This window comes from Protopterus annectens, chromosome 7.part0 (genome assembly GCF_019279795.1).
Source record: "Protopterus annectens isolate FY-2018-M chromosome 7.part0, PAN1.0, whole genome shotgun sequence".
NCBI classification, from domain to species: domain Eukaryota; kingdom Metazoa; phylum Chordata; order Ceratodontiformes; family Protopteridae; genus Protopterus; species Protopterus annectens.
Genome location: NC_056739.1, coordinates 1,123,824,239 through 1,123,845,416, shown reverse-complemented (window position 1 = coordinate 1,123,845,416; position 21,178 = coordinate 1,123,824,239). Strand labels below are relative to the sequence as shown.

Genomic DNA, 21,178 nt, shown 5'->3' with positions numbered 1-21,178 from the left:
AGTCAGTGTATGTGCCAAATTTTAAACCAAAAAGGCTGGAAGTGTCTGGAAAGGAATTAGTGAAAGAGAAAGAGTATTGATCGTATCGATATATTTTAGTATTAAAATTTACACATTGAAACAAAGGAAATGCCAGATACCAGGATCTGTCAAGTCAGACAAGCACTCAAGTCACTCAACCAGAAGTACTGGTATGACTCCGTCAAAGTCCATATGAGGGTGAATGATTTGAGGCATACCTCACTGGACTATATGGAGAGAGACATGACTGAGCTCTCAGATTGTGTCACAGGCAGGTATAAGTCTAGCCTTAAGTAGCATTCTACCTTCTCCAAGGATGATGCCACAATACAAACAAAAAATGATTGACTTTAACAATTGGCTTAGCTTATGGTGTCAGTCCAAGGCGATCCAATATCTGTCAGCCTGGGAAGACATGGTCGACAGGCCATGCTGCTTTGCCAGAGATGTTCTGCACCTGTCTCCTCTAGGCTTTTGGATACTGAGCAAAGCCATTAGCTACCCTTATTGTGCCTTTTTTTAGGCAGTGTCAAAATAACCAACCTCCCAACATAACAAAATCCTCTCTAGATAAACTCAAGGTACTGCTGCTTAATGCTAGGCATCTAAATAAGAAACTGCACTTCCTGGAAGCACTTCTCACTTTGGAAGATGCTGACATCTGTACAGTCACTAAGACATAGTTCAAAGGTGTGGAAAGCACCCCAGCTGTGCAGGGCTACAATGTTTTCCATACATTCAGACCACAAACTCAGCATGACAGAACCAAAGGAGGAGGTGTATCCATCTCCATTAAGGACAAGTACACCTCGAGACTGGTCAGACAGCATGACTCTCTTGAGCTCCTTCATGTCCAATTAGCTATAGGCAAAGCCCCCTACCGCATCATAGCTAGCTATAGGTCCCCCACCATGAAACAGGAAAGGCGTACCACATACCTAGATTAACTAGAGTCACTTGCCATACAGCTCAACACCTTATTCATGGGTGATTTTAACTATCCTACCATCCAGTGGGAAATATACATGACCACAAACATGCTGACTCAGATGTTCTTGGACTTTATCAATGCAAATGCTCTGAAACAGCTAGTCTGCACAACTACAAGAGGCTCAGATGTCCTTGATATAGTACTCACTAACATGGGAGAGCATTGTACCCCCCACCCACCCCCCACACCATGTGACATCCTCCCTTGTAAGATCTGACCATAAACCAGCCCCATTCAATGTAATTACAAGACCAGATACCCCATCAAGGTCAAAAACACTTAAGAATTTTTCAAAGACAAATTACCTCCTACTAAGTGATGGTATAAGAAGTTTCAAAGTCCCCTCAAATGCAGACAAAACTGACTACTATGCAGAGGTGTACACCAATGCCCTATATAACCACTTAAGCAGTTGTATAGAATAAGCTGTACCTAACCAGATTAAAACCAGGTCTTGCCAAAAAACAAGCCACCCTGGTGGACCCCTAGTATAAATAAGCTATACAACAAGAGAAATAAACTAATGTCCAAGAACAAGAGGGAACTGGCAGAGCAGAGGAAGAAATCCATCTCTATCTTAAACAAGCAAAGTAGAGATCTTGTGAAGTCCTCCATGCTAATTATGAAGCAAAAATATCCTCCCTAGCTAAGGATAATCGTAAGACATTCTTTAACTATGTCCAGAATCTAAAAGGTAATACCCAGCTATGTGCTGAGCTGGTTATGGATGGCACCACCCATACTCAGCTGGAGGTAATAACCAACTTGCTACCTGACAGATTTGGAGCAAACTTCACCCCCCCTGTTCCCTCCAGTCATCCCCCAAAGTATACCTGCCACCATACCGCAGCCTATTATCTGAAGAGTGCAGGTCATCTTGGTGTTCTCTAAGGCAAAAAATATGGCATCAGTGGGACCAGACAACATTACAGTTTGCCTTTTAAACAACTTAAAACATGACTTAGCAGAACCACTTGGATCCCTGTTTAACCACAGCCTGTGAACTGACTATGCTCCAGTGGAATGGAGGACAGCAACAGTAATCCCTCTGCACAAAGGGAAAGCATCAACCGATAATGGGAATTATAGGCTCATAAGCTTGACCAGGCTCATCTGCAAGGCCGTGGAAATAATCATTATGGACCTTATTAACAACGACATGGGTAATCTCCACACTGTGGACCCAATCCAGTTCGTATTCATTAAATGTATATCATGCCTGTTAAACGTGGTTGACTTCTTCGAGAAAGTCACCAAAGCCCAGGACGAGGGGAAGACAGTGCATAGCACCTATCCAAGGCATTTGACACAATCCCCTATGTCAGGTGTTATAGAGAAACTCTCCCAATTAGGAATTAACTCTTACATTACCAGATGGGTAGCCAACTAGCTGACTGTCAGGACATATACTGTCAAAGTGGGTGACTTCACCATTAGCAAAAGGCCAGTCACCAGTGGCGTATCACAGTGTTCTATGCTGGGCTCCTTACTGCTTGGAATTTATTTCTCAGAAGTCCAGGCAAACTTGGATGGCCTGTGGCTGATGAAGTTCACTGGAGATTGCAAATTGGGAGCAATAATTGAGTCCCCCGATGATGTTAATTTACTGCAGATAGGGTTAATGCAGGCAAATGGTTGGTGCCAAACCCACAGATTAAAGCTAAATGCAAAAATATGCATTATTATTCCCTTTGGGAAAGCTGGCATCCCTGCTAATTAAATTATAGACAGCACTCTCCTAAACGTAGACTCAGTGGTAAATGATCTGGGTACTCAGGTTGATAGCAATTTGAATTTTGACCACCACATATCCACAATTGTAAGGAAATACTACTATGTGGCACATCTTATAAGTAAAGGTATTGCATCTAGATCTAAGGATGTTATAATTCCATTATACTCGGCCCTCATCAGACCAATAACTGAGTACAATGCACCCTTTTGCATGTATCTCACCAGACACCATCAACAGTTGGAGAGCCACTAAGAAATTACAGGATACATAAAACAAGTCCTAGTCAGAAAGACTGAAAGCCCTGTCACTATATTCTACAGGTTGCTAAGGGGTCACCTGTGGCTGGCTTACGGAGCAGTCTTTGGTCTTGCCCTGAAGGAAATGCTACACCTTCATAAATCAAACTGCACAAGGGTCACTCGCTCCAGGGATCATAACCTAGCCTCTGGCATGAATATATCATGCTGGAGAGATGGATATATCTCCCAGAGACTGGCACTTCCCTGGAACAAGCTTCCAATTCATGTGAAATGGAGCCCCTCCCTGACCCTCTTCAAATGCAGCCTAGATCAATGGATGGGTGACTACAAATTCACTCCTGGGGTAGTGCCCATCTCCCTCTTGGTCAGAGGAAATCAGTATTAACCACTATAGACCCTTACCTTTATGAAATTCACCACCTAACCAACAAAAATTGGGGGTAACTCAGATTAAATATGGCTAGGCTTCTAAGGGCTCTAAGGCCGTTAGCCTAGTAACCCTCAATGAACCTATGAACCTTCTATAAATTAGTTTTGAATGCTTTCATCCTTTACTCTAGTAAGAAATTCATCACAATGACCAATAATCAACCAATTTGTTCTTAAATAGTGACTCAAATCACATGACCATAAACAGCTGACAGACTTTACATTAAAAACTATACCTTATAAAATATAAAAATCAGTATACAGTACATACTACAACGTCTCATTGTGAATAAAAAATAAATAATACCATTACACAATGTTTAATTATTAAATTGTTTCTGCCTTCATAAATTAAATATACTACTTCCATGGTCACACAACCATGAAGCAAGGAAAAACGCAATAATCATTCTGTTTGTTGTAGCCACCCCCCTCTCACTCTACTATGGTAGTCCAGTCTAGGGGAGATTAAGACTCACAGATCCTTTTCCTGCCATGTTGCCATTAGTTCCACTCCTCCCAGTTGATGCTTTGCACCAGTATATTTGTAGCCCATGTTCAATGTGTTCTATTTATTTGCACTGAGCCTTAACGCCACCTTTCGGTCTACTTAGTTACCTTTCCATATCCTCCTCTAGACTCTTCTCCTATCCTGTGCTGTTTTATCTATCTTTTTGAATGTGGTGTCATCAACAAAGAGATCATTCCTGTTCTCTGTTTCCTCAGATATAACACAAACACAGTGAAGAGTGGCGGAACTAAGACAGACAACTGTAGTTCTCCAATAGCCACTTTTCTAATTCCTAAAATCATCCTGACACCATCCCTCTCACGACAGGGTCTATATTATATCATCAAATGCTTAAAAAAGCGAACACTGATTGATCAACCTAATTTAAGCGAAAGCTTACAATCTCGAACTGTCAGATCAGCGATTTTTTTCCCAGGGAAAAAAATCGCTGATCCAAAATACATACACACAACACAAGCACACCAAACAAACAGAAATCCACACACATACACCTAAAATATGATACCTAACCCTACACTAAACTATGCACACACCACTAACTACCCACTTACCTTAACCCAAACCCTAACCCTAAGGTCCGTCACTATCGCACACTCACCTCACCCGCTCCCTAACCCTAACTCACTTAAATCCGCCCTAACACTCATGTCCACTCAATCGCACAAACACCTAACACGAGCCCTAACCCTAACTCACCTAAATCACCCTAACACTCACATCCACACAATCGCACACTTACCTGAATCCGACCGGTAACTTTCCACCATAACACTGAAAATACCGAAGCTACAGAAACGGACAACCAAATTCTTTCCCTAGGAAAATATTTGAGTTTCTGCTGCTTCAATATTTTGCAGTTTCCCTCAGCATTCGCTTTTTTAAGCATTCGAGGATATAATATAGACCCTCACTACAACCCCCTGTGTCCTATGATTTAACATGCAACAATCCATTTCCTTAGTCTTGCTCCTACTTTCTACTTGTGCAGTTGTCCTATCAGCTTTCTGTGTGGGGCTGAAACAAAGGCCTTGTTGAGCTGAAAGTAGACCAAGTCTTCTGGTACTACCAATCAAACTCTCCTTTAAATGAATTTTAAAACTGGATCAAGTTTGAATAACTGCTCCTTCTCTCAATTAATTCATGTTGGTTGCTGTCCCAGAGATTGTTGTCTTCTAGAATTACTACCAACCTTCCTTTACAGGATTCTGTTCATGATTTAAAAAAAAACGACCAACAAATAGTCTAGAAGAGACTACAAATAACAAAAAACAACACGAATTCCACACTGATAAAATTTAATAGAATATAATAGTCTTAGCGCCTTGGCCACAACAGCCTTCAACGAATACAAAAGTTTTTGTGAAAACACACTCCCATATATATAATAAGTAATCAATCAATTAAACACAATTAAAGACATGATAAAAACTCTTAGTCCTGAAATTTAAAGTGAACAACATTAAATAACAACTCCATTTAAGCACATTAAATACATTAAATGCAATATACTAATAGAAACAAAAACTAAAGTAAACATCTCCAGTTTACTTCTTTGTTTAAACCCATCGGTTATAATGTGTTAAATTTTAATATGAAAACAGTTTCCTTATAAAGTGGAATATTTTAAGTAGTTTATCTTCCCCTTCTTAATAAAAACTTGTTCTAAAATAGTAGCCTGTAATAAGTTAATATTACTGCTATGTTTTTCCATAAAATGCAATGCCACAGGGCTCTCTAACATTCCCCTTTTAATATCCCGAATATGTTCCTGCAACCTAATTCTAAATTTTCGTTTTGTTTCCCCAATACAGAATAGGTCACAGGGACACCTAAGGCAATAAATCACACCCGCTGTATAACATGGAAAACAGTTATGTGGTCTAAATGTTTTCCCATTTATTCTGGAGAAGTTTAATTTAATGTAGGGACGTACATTACAATTATGACATGGTATAGTCCCACAAATAGACAATGAAAGACCAAGTCTACTTACTGGAGAGACATAATATACTTTAACCAATTTGTCCCCTAAATTCTGTCCTCTCTTATAAGCAACATAGGGAACATCAGGGATAAGTTTACCTATCAATTCATCTTGTAACAAAAATTTCCAATAATATTTAATAAGATCCCAAATTTTACCACTTAAAAGATTAAAGGTAGTAACAAAAAAGATTTTTTGTTGTTGTTTAGTTACCCTCCTGGATATTGTAGTCTTAAAATTGACTTTCCCAACTTCTGTATTTTGATTTCTGCTGTTAACTTCCCCATCCGAATTAGATTTTAATAATTTATCAATTGATTCACAGATTGTCTATACTATAACCCCTTTGTAAAAACATATTTATTGATTTGTTGATCTGTTTCTCCAAATCAAGGCCATCATTACAAAGTCTCGATAATCGAATAATTTCCCCATAGGATAAAGATTTCAGCGTATGGGGCGGATGGCAATTAGCCCCAAATAAATATTGGTTACCATCCACAAATTTTTGATGGACAGTAGTGGAAATAAGTCCATCCTTCTCTCCTGACAACCAAATATCTAAAAAATTAACTTTAGTTCCAAACTGTAAACCATCAAATTTGATATTGTATATATTATTATTAATTTCTGAAACAAAGGTAGGTACTAAATTTAACCCCCCCTTACACAGAAAAATCAAATCATCAATGTAACGAAAATAAAACAAAACATTTTGTTGCACAAATGTATTAGTATAAATATATTCCAACTCAAATTTAGCCATAAACAAGTTGGCATACATAGGGGCAAAAGGTGCCCCCATGGCCGTCCCCCTTAACTGGTGATAAATCACTTCATTGAAACTGAAAAAATTATTCAATAAACAAAAATGAGTTAAATCTATAATATAATATGAAGTAGGACTATCTCCCAGAAAATAATGTAATGCTTGTATTCCATCATTATGACTAATATTTGTATATAAACTAACAACATCCAAGCTAACCCAAAACATATTTTCTGTTCATGATTTTCCCTGCTACTACTGCTAAGTGATCAGGCCTGTAGTTCTCCAGACTTGTCCTGTACCACCATTATACAAGGGTAACACACTTCCTGTCTTCCACTTCTCATGCATCAGATTTCTGAAAACTGGGTAAAGTGCTCTATCTAGGTGCCAGCTGAATGTCTGAAGAATTCAAGTGTGAATAGGCAAAATATACACTAATTCTAAGATGGTGGGATCTTGGAATATTCTCCCCACTCTAAGGCACAATTGTATAGATTTCAGATTTAAGTAACAAGGAATATGACACCACCCATTCAGTCTACTATGGTAGTTCTGTCTAACTTCCAGCTTCACTCCTCTCCCTGCAAAAATGCTTTAAAGGAATAACAGCACATCTCAGAACTGTCTTTTTTGTCAAAATTACACTTTTATTTTGTAAGTGCTGTTACTGTATCAGGTCTTGTGCTTTTGATAGGGTGCAGCTTTATGTACACTAATGGTAGCCTCTTTTTTCTTCACTTTCTGTACTAAGGTGTCTGTTCACTGATGTCACCATTCTTCCCTGCCTTCCTCCTAGACTGGCATGCTCCCCTTGCTTTCATTTGTAAAGACTGAAGCAAAGTATTCATTTGGTATGTTTGCTATTTTGCAGTCTTCTATGACCTCTCACATGCTCATTTAACCTGGCTAGTCCTTTTACTCATTGTGTGTGTGTGTGTGTGTGTGTGTGTGTGTGTGTGTGTGTGTGTGTGTGTGTGTGTGTGTGTGTGTGTGTGTGTCTGTGTGTGTGTGTGTGTGTGTGTCTGTGTGTATTTATATGCATATATACATATATCTATATATCTATCTATATATATATATATATATATATATATATATAAAATATGTATGTATCTGTTTATGTGTGGGTGTGTTTATAGACAAATACCACATCACATCCATGTATATACATGTGCACTCAACAGCTTTGGTGTGTGTGTGTGTGTGTGTGTGTGTGTGTGTGTGTGTGTGTGTGTGTGTGTGTGTGTGTGTGTGCGTATGTATATAGAGGTATTTAGAGTTAGACTCACACACTCACATGCATACGCGTCAGGGTGAGAGTGAGCTCTGTGTGTGTGTGTGTGTGTGTGTGTGTGTGTGTGTGTGTGTGTGTGTGTGTGTGTGTGTGTGTGTGTGTGTGTGTTTGTAAATTTTTCTTCCATTCCACTGGAATGCTTATTACTCTCAACTGGGGCAGTATTATTGGTGTTATTCAAATAATGCTCAGTTTTATACACTTCTTGATCTGAAAAAAGAAAAGTCCACAATCACTGCTTACCTTAAGCTCATATCCAAAGTCTGCCTGTACATATCAATCTTTCCTCTGCTGCATAGTTTAAAAATTCCAATAAAAAAAAAAAAACATTTACATACTGCACACACAAAATCCACACAATCAACAGCCCCAAAATCTGGTGCTCCAGCTTGGTGTCACCCATGTGGTGAACCACAGAGACCCCCCCCCCCAGGATGGGTGAGCCAGCAACTGCCACTCACTCACTCACTCACTCACTCACTCACTCACTCACTCACTCACTCACTCACTCACTCACTCACTCATTCACTCACTCACTCCCCAGGCAGGTCCTACAGGCACCTGCTAATTGAATTTAGTCATGTCGTTTGCCCTGTACTCCGTGGAGCTGACTAATATGCTCTAGAATCTTGAGATCTGGAGCTCTTTTCATCTTCATACCTTAAGCACACATATTCAGGCTTCATCTTACTGCTGCTCTATTACCAGCTAGCTTTAAACATAACCTTATAATTTCCCGTCCTAAAGTCCCCCATCCCAACTCTGCTGCAGAATATAGACCATTTGCCAACCTTTGACCTTTAGCAAAAACACTGAATCTGAACAAATGCTAAACTATATACAGAAATATGACCTGCTAGCTGACAAGCAGCATGGTTTCCACTCAAAATACAGTACTCAGACAGCCATCCTTTCTCGAATTTCACAAATTTATGCCAATATGAAAAAGGGCATGCTAACTGGCTCTATCTTTCTGAACTGGCAATGTTGTTAAGTGACTTGTGATGAGTTACAAATAGTAGAAAAATGGAGGCTGAGGGAATCAAACCGTGGACTAAAAGAAGCAGTCACTAACAGTTAAAGGCATTAATCTTCTGTACTATACTACCAGACCAACAGTATAATCTAGCATATCATACTATTTCCAGAAATCAAAATTTAGGACTTGACTGATACCTGCACTCACCCACACTCACACATAATGGTTATCCTTAGAACATATTGATCTGTAAAAAAGCTTTGATCAGATCTGCAGATCATTTTACCACCTTAACTCCAGCTTCAGAGGTTGAGTCTCTGAACCTCTTCATATCCTTAGCAGCTGGCTACCCTTTCTGGAACAATCAACTTTCATATATAAGGCCGAAATAGCAGCCTCTGTTACTAAGATCTAGGGAATTGCAGGTTCCCGCTACTTTTTCCTCATATAGTTCACTTATCTTAAGTATAATCCATTGAGGGTCCTTGCTGCTATAAGTGCATAGCTTACAATAAAAATATAAACAATAACCCACCAATGTGCTACAGCAAAATTATGGTTCTGCTCTTAACTTCTTAGCTGAATACTCTCTACCACTATATGAAGTCTCTTCCTACATACTTGCATACATTATAATGCTTATTAACCTACTACTTTGTCATTAAAATAGCATCCTCAATATTTGTTAAAAAGAATACTTGAAAATCGACATGTATTGATAAAGTTATATGGACTGTTTGCAGATATTTTTTTTCCCTTGGCACCTTTAAACAAATAACTATATTTATGGTTTAATTATAAATCACGAATCCCAAACAAAGCCTCTGCAAGTAAGGCATCTGCAGGGCCCCAGATAATACTATCACTACTGAAGTATTTAGAAGATTCCCCGAGTATAACTCTGTGCTCCATGCCTCCAGCTATCATCCTCCTCATATATGCAAGAATATCCCTAAATCCCAGTATATGAGGGTAAAACGTATATGCTCAGCCAAGGATTCATATTTACATTTCAGAGATGACCTTACTAACAGGTTTAAGGAAAGGGGTTACCCAACTGGACACATTACACAAGCACAGAATGTGGTTAATGAGATGAATAGGGATGAACTCTTAAAATATAAAGAGAACAATTTTGATACCACAGAGAAACTTAGGTTTGTGATGACATATGGGCGGAACACAGGGGCACTTATTGATAGTGTTTGCCGGAATTGGAATATTCTTATGGCAGAAAATATATTATCGGGGTTCCTTGGGGATAGGTGCTTCTTCTCATATAGAAATGGGAGAAATTTAGCATCATATTTCAACCAATATAAACAGAATAGCCCCAAATTAAGGGACAAAAGACAAAGTACAATTGAAGGAATGATTGCTAAGGGGAGCCATCCATGTGGGCATTGTAGGCATTGTTGCAGAATGCTGAAAACCACCAGTTTTAGTAGTAAGAATACTAGCAGAGTATTTGAGATCCCTTTATTCACTAATTGTAGCTCAGAATGGGTTGTTTATTTAGCAACTTGTCAATGTTCAGCCTTTTATGTTGCACAAACGTCCAGGGCTGTGAGACATAGAATATCTGAGCATATGAGTGAAATTAGGAACCAGTGTGACACTAACGCTCTCTTTAAACACACTCTAACTCATAAGACAACATGTTTTCAATTTACAGTTATAGACAAAATCACTGGCTTGCAACAAAATAAATCTGGTTGTCATGAATTGCTCAATGTTAAGGAGAAAAAATGGATAATTAAATTAGGAGGGTTTTTTGCACCAGGGTTAAATGAACATCTGTGACTGGATTTTGGACTGATGACATACTACAAGTAGGGTGTATTTTTCTTTGTATTTTCACATTGATGAAGGCTTTATAATATACAAGCTGAAAGCGGTCTGTTTGGTACACTATATTTATGTAATTGATTGTTATTCTGTCTCCACTGTCTGCTGGTCATATTTTTGGTCTTAATTATAAATCACTACATACAAATAAGAATTGTATGGGTTATAGAAGGTTGCCTCATGTTCTAAAAGTGCAAATGAGTCTACAAATTCAGTGTTACATTTTACCTTTATTCACACTATAATCATTTTGTAATTCAAGGACTCCGCCTGGGATAATGCTGCAAAAGAATGAAATAATCTGATTCAGTCTTACTAACAACCCAGGGTCTCAGTTTAAATTTAGAAATTCACTTAAATATATCATAGCATGAGTTTTCATGAAGAGGCAATGTAAAAAGATTACTGGGACACAACCTATAATCCATACTAACAGACTGTCAAGTTTCATTCTAAACATAGGCTCTCTGAAACATTTTTGCTGCATTTTGTAGGAAGAATAAAGGTTATATGGCAAGTTTCCAAAACAGTTTTGTGACTTTTCAGAAAGCTAACAATGTATTTATTTTCTATTACTATAAACATATGCTTACCTTAAACTCATATCCATAGACTCTGATCATCCACAAAGGACCAAACATTTCAGCAAGGTAAGAGGCCTCATTGCTGTAAATATAGTAATTAAAGAAAATAACATTAAGACACTTACCATTCCAATCATAGCCACAGACTATGGCTAGAACAGTGGTGAAAGGAAAATCAAAACACTATGGTACACTGTTCTGTAATGAATTAATCGTGCAACAGACTTACAGTGATAGTGAAGACTTGTGTAAATTTCAAGTGCTATGCAAATTGCACACTCTTCAGCCAGCTCCCTCTCAGTGATTTAATAGCAATCTTACCACAAGCGCATGTTAATTTTCATCTATACTCCATAGGTCTAGAACTAGCTATACTGTCCTAAACATGATTTCGCTACTTTTGCATTAACCTTCTCTTTTCATAAACTGCAACATTTTGCCACTATAGTCCTCTTCTGTATGCCATCTACAGGATGTTAAAAAGGCATCCAGCATTTAGATATAATGATAATTAACAAAGAAACAAAAACTCATTTTCAGACAAAAATATCTATTTCTGATTAATAAAATACTAGGAAAAGGAAAGATGAATAGTCTGGTCCTTCATGTGTTTCAGTGTGAACATCCCTCCCAAAACAAGAGCTTGGTTTCAGCTCTGCCTTACTTAAATGGCTTAGCAATTAGCATTTTTCTGAATATGTTCCTCTTCTCTGCTTGCTGACTATCAAACTTCCCCTATTGTACATGGGCCCATTCATGCCTTGGCACCGTGGGATTGCCCTGCAGTTCCTCTAGGACAAGATCTTGTGAGAGGCTGTCTTCTAGGTAATCATCAGGGGACACCAGTGCTCTTACCGGCACCCCAGTAATTGAGAGTATTCTTTTGTTATGGAACTAATCTCCACCCCAGGCAGGAATTGCCTAATGCTCCACCAGTCCGTGCACCCAAGCTCCCTCATATATGAGGTATTGGAGCTACCACCACTGGCTTGGGCAGCCACAATGCACAGACCTCATAGCCCAGTTCCTGCTTTTGGTGGTTTTATGAGACCTTTATGTCACACCACCAGAGCAGCAGGTAAATCTGGCTAGGAAATCACCTGTCTCCCCTCCACATATAGACATTGCCCATCATCCACCAGGAAATCACCTGTCTCCTCTTTGTGGATAGACACCGCCCATCATCTGCCAGGACATCACTTGTCTCCCCTTCACAGATAGACACCACCCATCATTCTGCCAGGAAATCACCTGTCTCCCCATTCACAGATAGACACCACCCATCATCCCTTCCAGCACCGGTAGTACTGGCTTAACAGATCTGACCTTTCCAAAGTCCTCCCAAATGCATACTATCCAGCAATGTATTACAATAAAATATGGCTGGCTAGCAGGAGGAATTTGTGAAGTGAAGATAATTAGCAAACAAATTTTGTTCGCACCCAGGCTGGTGCATGTTAAACGATTGTGTATAAAGTATTGGAGTTACAATGCTGGATTTCCCACGTATGTAAAGTCACTTCTAAAATGTAATTACTTCAGGTCTAACAGTGTTTGTAATATTCTTGTGTTAATTTACGACAAAATAGCCTTTTCTGTTCCCATGAATGAAGATGATACCAAGGTGTAATACCGAATGAATTAGTAAAAGAGCTCTGTAGATGTCTATGTATTGATATATGGGAGGGTGCTAAAGAGTAACTGCCTATTTTTTGCATGTTTGCTGTCAAAACAAATTATATTTACCTTTCAATAATCAGCTGAAAATTCTACTTAATCCATTGAGATAATGCCCTTCATACATTTCAGTTTAAGAGGTAAGGACATTTATTTCCACTAGGGGTTTTATAACTTAATTTTGCCTAAAGGCTCAGAAAGAAACCTTTAGGGTTAGGTTAAGGTGCATCTTCCATTGGAAGCAAAGAGTTAAAGTCTCAATATAGAAAACTTTTGATTTGGCAATTTGTATTCAGTCTTCTGAATGGGGTTTGATGAGGCAGACAATGTAGGGGTATCATGGTAGACGATACACTTATAGAGGACAAAAGAAGTATTTTAGAAACTTTGGCATGCGTAAATATACTTACATATATACACACATACATGCACATGTAAACTCACTTATGTCTAAAGAAAAATATACCATCCCCATGTAACCTTTTTGTCAGAGAAACAAATGCAATGGTATATTGGACAGACCAAAAGGAAAGTCAAGGTTAGAATTTTGGAACATCTAGCGGGTATTAGGAGGGCTAGTATCCATAGCCCTGTGGCTGATCATTTCACAAAGATGCACTCAGGTAGTGGAGACTCCTTATTTTTTAGTGTATAGGCTCAACATATGGTAGGTGTTGGTGCGGACTTTGCTAGTAAATTGAACCAATTGGCAACCACATTTATTTTCAACTATAATACACTTTTTCCAAAAGGTTTAAATCAAGAAGTTGTTCTTAATTTTTAATACAATGAATGGTGTCATTCGTAGATAGTTTAATTAAAGTTTAATTAATGTTAATATATATTATTATAAAATTTAATATTAAATTATAACAAGATCTTAAAGTTAGATAGGGATGGATGTTTATTAAAATGTTATATGGGGCACTGGTCACTTTAAATAATGAGACTTTGAATGTAATTGGTTTATTGAATGATTACTCTGATTATTTAATGTGGAATATTTTTGTACTGAGTATCCCTTGAAGGCAACAAGCCAAGGTACCAGGATTAAACTGTTGGTGGAACTCGTTGATGTGATCTCTTTGTATTTTCTTAAACAAATGCAGATGTCTCAAGGTACAGTATTGCTGTTGTCTTTCCAAATACTTAACAACATACCATGCCAGCAGAACACAGCAGTACATGATGCTGGCACCTATTATAGCCACTGTTGTATCCTCTGTCTGCAGTCCATCCTTGCCTATGCTGGGGAAGCACACTGTCAGGTTCTGCCCTTTGTATTCCACTGTGGAGAAAATTAAAATTAGAGAATATGTTTTTAATCAATCAATACATTATTTGAAGACAACCTGCTTAGAGTCATCCATATCAGTACATGGGTAAATGTACAAATGATTAGACATATTATATTGATATCTTGTATCATAGCCTACCATATCACATCATATATCATTCAAAATAATTTCACATTGTACTGTACTAAAGAGGATACAGGCTAGGAGGCAGTTAGCTTCACAGGAAAAAAAAAACAGTGCTCTGCTGTTGGAATAATGCTGCACTGGACCGTGCTGATCACCTAGAATAGTGATAGTAACTCCTCCAATGTTCTATAATATTATTTTATAGGCTTCCATTCACTCGACCTAATGACAGGCAAATATGCAAGTCAAAACTTAGAATTTGTAGTCGAGTGGGACTGCCTGTCTGCCTAAAGAATACAACATTGCATGCTGAAGCCCACAATCAAGGACCTAAATGCTCCAGTTTAACCTTCAGCTAAAGGTAACAGCCCATAAATGAAAAGTCTTATGGCAAATAAGTATCCAAGTCAATAAGTAAGTAAGCAAATAAATAAACAAATAAACAAGAAAGATAAGTGACAAAATAACTTGAGTTCAGATTCTCTTGTGTCCTAGACTTTCAAGGAGCACAGACATTAAAATCATGGTTATGGCCTTTAAATACATTATTTAGAACTTTTATGCTACATGACGGGTTATCCCATTATCTCTTCATATTTTGTGATTCAGTGCCTTCTTATCTTTTCATTTCAAGGAACATTTGACTCCATGATGAGCAGACTGCTTTTTTCACTTCCTCTTTGTAAAGTTCTCCTGTTATCCTATAGCCTCATATTTGCCGTTACAGATTTGGGTGATAAAGACTGATGCTGCTTCAGTATCACAGGTGAACGTTGCTTTGATTTAGCCGTAGCTACACTGTTATAGTACATCTGAAAATCTGTACCTTTATAGGTTCATAGGTTAGTACTAAGCTAACTGCCCTTGTGAGCCATTTTAAGCTTAGCCAATTATCCCTTGTGAGACTCAAACCCTGCACCTTGTGTTTGTAAGGCAAACACCTTAACCATTAGGCCACCCTCCCAACCCATAGAACAACTATACATCTACATCATTACAGATTTGTGTAGGTTGATGTTGCTTCAGTATCGCAGTGAACTTTGCTGTGACTTAACCTTATCTACACTGTTACAGATTAGAAGGGTGGCAGCAGTAACACAGGTGGTTTGATGAGCATTTTTTCACAATATTAGTCTAAGACCCAGCTACTTCCATGTAGTGGGAAACATTTTTAAAGACCAGGGGACCATTGAGGAGCCTAGCCCAAATTTTCACTTAATCCTGAGCTCTATCTTATTAACTGACTTGCTCACGGTCAAATAGCTGGCAAATAAGGGCAGAGGGAATCAAACCTTGTACCATGGGAATTATATCTCACAGCTTTAACCCACTGCACAAACTGTCGATAGTGAAACATTCCTAAAGAAGTTACTGTGGAATTACAATTCAAATACTATCCTTTCTGACCAGAAGTCTTGTCCTGAAGCCTCTTCCTACTGCTAACCTTGTGCAACTCCCTCACCCATATCATAACCTTAGGCGAAAGATGATACGCAGAGGAGCATTGAGGCTGTCCTGATGGCACACAAATTATTTCATCTAAGTTAATCCTGTGTGATTTTGTTGGCCTTCCGTAGCACCCTGTAACCTTGCCATCCCTTACCACACCTGTCAAATGTGCCTTCAGGTTTTACTTCCTAACTACGCTATATTCAGTGTTAATATAAAGTATTCTGCCATACCTCCATCTGCAGGTAAAGTTACAGCTGATACATCTTTCCTGTGAGGTATGCAGAGCATTGAACAGGAACAGCAAAAGAAAAGGACTGCTATCATATATCAGTTTAAATAGTCATCATTCAGAAAAACAGAAATCCAGCTATTTTTCATTTTGGGATTCCTAAAAAGACTTTAGTAGCATGAATACAGCAGTGCGTCTCTGCTGAATGTTCACAGACTTGCTGAATGTCGGTCTTGTATTTGAACCAGAATTACGTAAACTGTTAAAACCACATTTCTAAACTTCAAACTCATTGCATACATTCACTCCACACAGTCTTTTTTCCTCATTCCAAGTTATACTGATATAATTTTCAAGACCTTTTCCAATGCCTAATATTGCAGAAAACATGCTTTACTCTTTCTTTTTCTGTCTCCTTGGCAAATGTTACACAGCTTCACTGTATGTTCTTGTCATTCACACAGAAAATCTAGATGTGTGAGCACATTCAAGGGGACTCCCAAGTTGAGTTTTATCAGTGAGATGTCTTTTATTATTTGAGCAGTGCCTAGAGAATCCTTGGTATCCACATTCACTGGAGAAATGCTGCCCCTGGCATGCGTCAGCATTCCTTCTGCCTTGGATAAGTGCCATACATACTGTTATGCTTTTCAGACATTTTTCTTAATCAGAACTGGAAATTTTCATAACATATATGAAAATATTAAAAAAACAGGATTCATTACATCTTGTATCTTATTGACTATGCAACTCTGTATAATAACTACAATATATGTTGTAATAAATCTTCTAAAGCACATACCTATAAGAAAGGATAAATATTATAAACTCACAGTAATGCAAAATAATTAAGTCTGCATGGATTATAAACTCTTATTTCTACCTTAAAAAATGTAAGGTTAGATTATAATGTTAGAAAGGGTGTCCTTATGAGAAATGAAAGAAATTGCATCATATGATAGAAGTCACCCCCTGGAGGGGAAAAAGAGAAGTTCTCTAAGGCTTAAGTAATAAGACATGGTATCAAATAAAACTTAACATCAACTCCACATGATGAAACTTTTCTTAGCCTTATTTTTTTTGTAAATAAGAAGTAGATCATAAATAAAATGGTGTTATTCATGGATTGCTTTTGTTGAGAGGTACAGCTCTGAACGAGTGATGGGAGTACAGCACTAATCATCTGATTAATGCAGGGAAGAAGAGGTGTAATTCTGTGTTGACTGGATTTCATTCACTCTTTAGAGTCCTCGTCCCTCATATTCAAAGATTAAAACCTACGCTGATATTCTTGTGTATGGAATTACTCTGTCTATATGTCTGTCTGTCGGTCTGCAATTATTTAGTCCTACCTATTCTTTTATATTAAATAAATCCTATAAGCACCATTTCCAGTTATTACACAAAGTAGAAAGTATAACAATCAATGTTTTTTTGAATTTATCTCATCTAAAATAATGCAGATGGGGCAGATTATAGTTAGTATAAAAAAGAAGGTAAAAGTCACATATTTGTATAGTTTATTTCTGTCATAGAAACCACTGTATGACTTGTTTCACCAACTCTTCTTGGTGATGGTGTATAATCTTATGTAGCATAGAACTGTTTTATAGTTCCCAAACTGCTCCAGCAAGTTTGAGCTGTGCTGCTGTTGCATATCTGAACCACCATAATGACTTTATTACCTTTCAGGATGTGAGGGGTTACATTGTCATTATTCCACAGTGGATTTATAACTATAGATTTCTTCTGTACCGCAGAGAGTTAGACTTATATGCATGTTTTCATTTAAAGCATTTTATACACGTAACTCACTTAAGCATTATGAGTTAAACGCCAAAAAGAACTCCTGGGGTTAAGTCCAATGTATATACTCTAAAACTATGCTTCGGCTTTCTTTATTTAAGTCCAATGTATATACTCTAAAACTATGCTTCGGCTTTCTTTATTTAAGTCCAATGTATATACTCTAAAACTATGCTTTGGCTTTCTTTATTTAAGTCCAATGTATATACTCTAAAACTATGTTTCGGCTTTCTTTATTTTCTTAGTTACTCTTTATAATTACATTGTAAGTATGTATATATTCTTATCAGAGAAGTAAATCTATTACCTTAGCCATCTAAGTTCCATACATTTTAACCACGTATGTATTTTCATTTTTCTATTTTTTATATTGTTCAATAAATATAGACATCCTTAAAGGGGATGGAAATAATGTGAAAAGGGCCACTTCAAGAATACTTCTTAAAGATCTCTGAAGACTATTCAAGAATCTCTATTGTCTTCATGGGACCCATGAAATAGATCTTAACAATTAGGATATATTTGCAAGCAATATATAGAAATAAGAATTCCGAGAGAAATGGAATATACACATAGACAGTATATAAAGTACAATTCTGTGAAAAAAGAAACTGATGCAAGGAATATTCAAGACAGGATATTTTGCACAGCACCCTACTAGAATATAAATCTAAGAAACAGTGCTTTTTCAACATAGACTTTGAAAACTAAATGAATGTAGTGGCGAGTGACACAAACATATTCCTAAATCATCTGGAATTAGAGGCTGCAATTTCTTCCACTCAGAGATGTTAAATGATATTCTTGGGATCAAAAAACATTTAAAAATGGTCTGTTATAATTTTAATTCTCTTTAATTCTATCCAGAAGACATTTTTTTTTACTTCTAAGAGTTGCATGGTTCATGTTATCAAGACCTCTCAAGTAGTCAAAATAAACCATATTCACTTAAGTACTCCCCATTAATCACTTCCACAATATTATTCATAAAACACTGAGCAACAGGGACACATAATTTACCTGCTTTATGTATATAATGATTTATTTAACTCTATCAATGCTTTACCCACCTGGCCTAACCTTAGCTTCCAGCAATAAAACATTCCAACAAAGTCCAGCTTATTCTATTTCCAACACTTGAATAAGGTTTGCTTTTGCAGGCTATGCATTCCGTTTACAATACACAGAGATTACAAATCACACAAAACAAAATATTAAAATTCATTACAGGTATATTCTGATTTTTATATGACTGGACTGCAGATAAAACAATTAGAGCTCATCAGAAAAAAATTCTAGCAAGCTGCATGGTAAGGACAGCATATGACCAACCACCACCACCATGTAACTGGTAGAAAAGGACAATGATAATACGAAATCAAAATGAATAACTCTCTACATGTCGGAATTTGACTTTAGTACTAGAATAATGCGTGTCACCTATCATACCTCTTAGCTGTCCAGAGCTTTGCAGAAATGTTCCTGATTTTGACACATATTTTGCCTTGTCCCTCATAAAATGTTTGATTTTCTGGTAAATCACTAAGACTTATAGTCAACAATAATGCCAAACATTAGAGTTTATTTCTTCTTACTGTTCAGAAAATGCACATTGTTGAAAAACCTGTTGATCTATTATCTTTTTAAGTGAATTAGAGTAATATTTAAAAATGTCTCTAATTTTGGGCCTTTGTCCACCCATTATTTTTGGCTTTGTTCAGAATTCTTGAGCAAAGAAATTGAGAGGCATGTCCCCTACAAATACTGCAAAGCCTCTCACTAGCTGCCATTTAATTATAAGTTATAGCAGTCTGTTATAATATGCAATACAGACCATCTCAAACATTTGAATATGAAGATTAGTGCCTGCTGTAGAGAACAAACTTATTTTTCAGTTGTGCTTTATTCTAGAAAACATGTGACCATACATCCGACAAATTGAGAAGAGATACACATCTCTTTAGATCTTCATACTTGAAAAATATATCAGTAATAAAAATGGTGACACATCTGAGCCAGAAGAACAACTTCCTTCAGCACAGAATTAAAATTATTAGGTGCAATGCCACTTTATTCTCACAAGAAGTAGGAACTTCTTTAGTTATAAATTGTGGCATTATTAGAATTTGAGTTATGGAATGCCTGTAGAAAATGCCTTTCTTGTATGGTCTATTAGTGAAGCATATAAATTTGGGGTTGAGCACAAAATCTGATATGTAAGGGCAATCATGTAGTTACATAAGCTTTGCAAGTATTTCCCAACTAATTTAATTTTATCCTAAAGGAAACCACTTTTCTGGAGTTCAGTGTACCTGCCATTTTTTGTGTCAAGTTCACATTTTATAAATGGCCTTCAAATTAGGCTGACTTGACTATATTTAAACACAGATGAACTACTCCTTTCAGATTTACTATACATAGTATGCACCCCATGCTAAAACACTCACAGTTTCACAACAATCAGATCCAGTACTGTGGCACTCATGTGGTACCATACTGCCACATTCATTTCTAAATCACTGATCTTATATTTAAAGAAAAATGTTGGCAAGATAGCTGAAGATTTATGGGCATGGAACTACAGGAGCAGTGTGAAGTATTTAGTGTAGTCTGCCAATAAGTTATTTGTGGAAGCTAACAAACTAGTCTGTGTACGTCCAAACTCAATGATCTCAAGAGATCAGTGGACAGGATCTCAGCATTGTAAAATATATAACTCCATAAGGTAGTGATGCATATAGAAATTCATTTTATTCATTTATCAGCCAAAACAATATTCTTAGTAAACAGTAGAGGAATATAGCTAACGACCACTTTGTTGTATTTTAGATATAATTCTAGCCCCCCTCTGCTTCTTATTTTATGAAGAACCAGCACTCACCTCTCTCTGGTGGACGACTAGAGAGAGCAGAGAATGTCAGATACATTATGTAGCAACTGATGATAGATGACTGCAGTAAGCCCGATCGGTGCGCATCTAAAATGTCAAAACAGAAACGAATCAGACATTAAACAAGAAAGCAATAGTATACTTCAATCATATGCCTCCTCTCTCTCCTTCCTCTCTCTCTTGTTGTCACTTAGAGGGAATCAAGTAGTTTATATAGCACCAGATGATAAATGCTTGTATTAATTCTGTGCAGTGTTCATCTGAAATATCA

The 21,178-nt window shown here is 37.3% G+C and overlaps 1 protein-coding gene across 1 annotated transcript in view; it reads right to left on the bottom strand.

Moving 5' to 3' along the window:
* SERINC4 (serine incorporator 4) overlaps window positions 1-21,178 on the bottom strand; it is a 93,139-nt gene that overhangs the window by 30,054 nt on the left and 41,907 nt on the right. The window contains exons 6-8 of the mRNA XM_044076377.1: window positions 20,899-20,994; window positions 14,268-14,394; window positions 11,439-11,511 (exon numbers count right to left, since the gene is read on the bottom strand). Of these exons, the coding sequence (XP_043932312.1) occupies window positions 11,439-11,511; window positions 14,268-14,394; window positions 20,899-20,994 (296 nt within the window). The remainder of the gene's footprint in view (window positions 1-11,438; window positions 11,512-14,267; window positions 14,395-20,898; window positions 20,995-21,178) is intronic.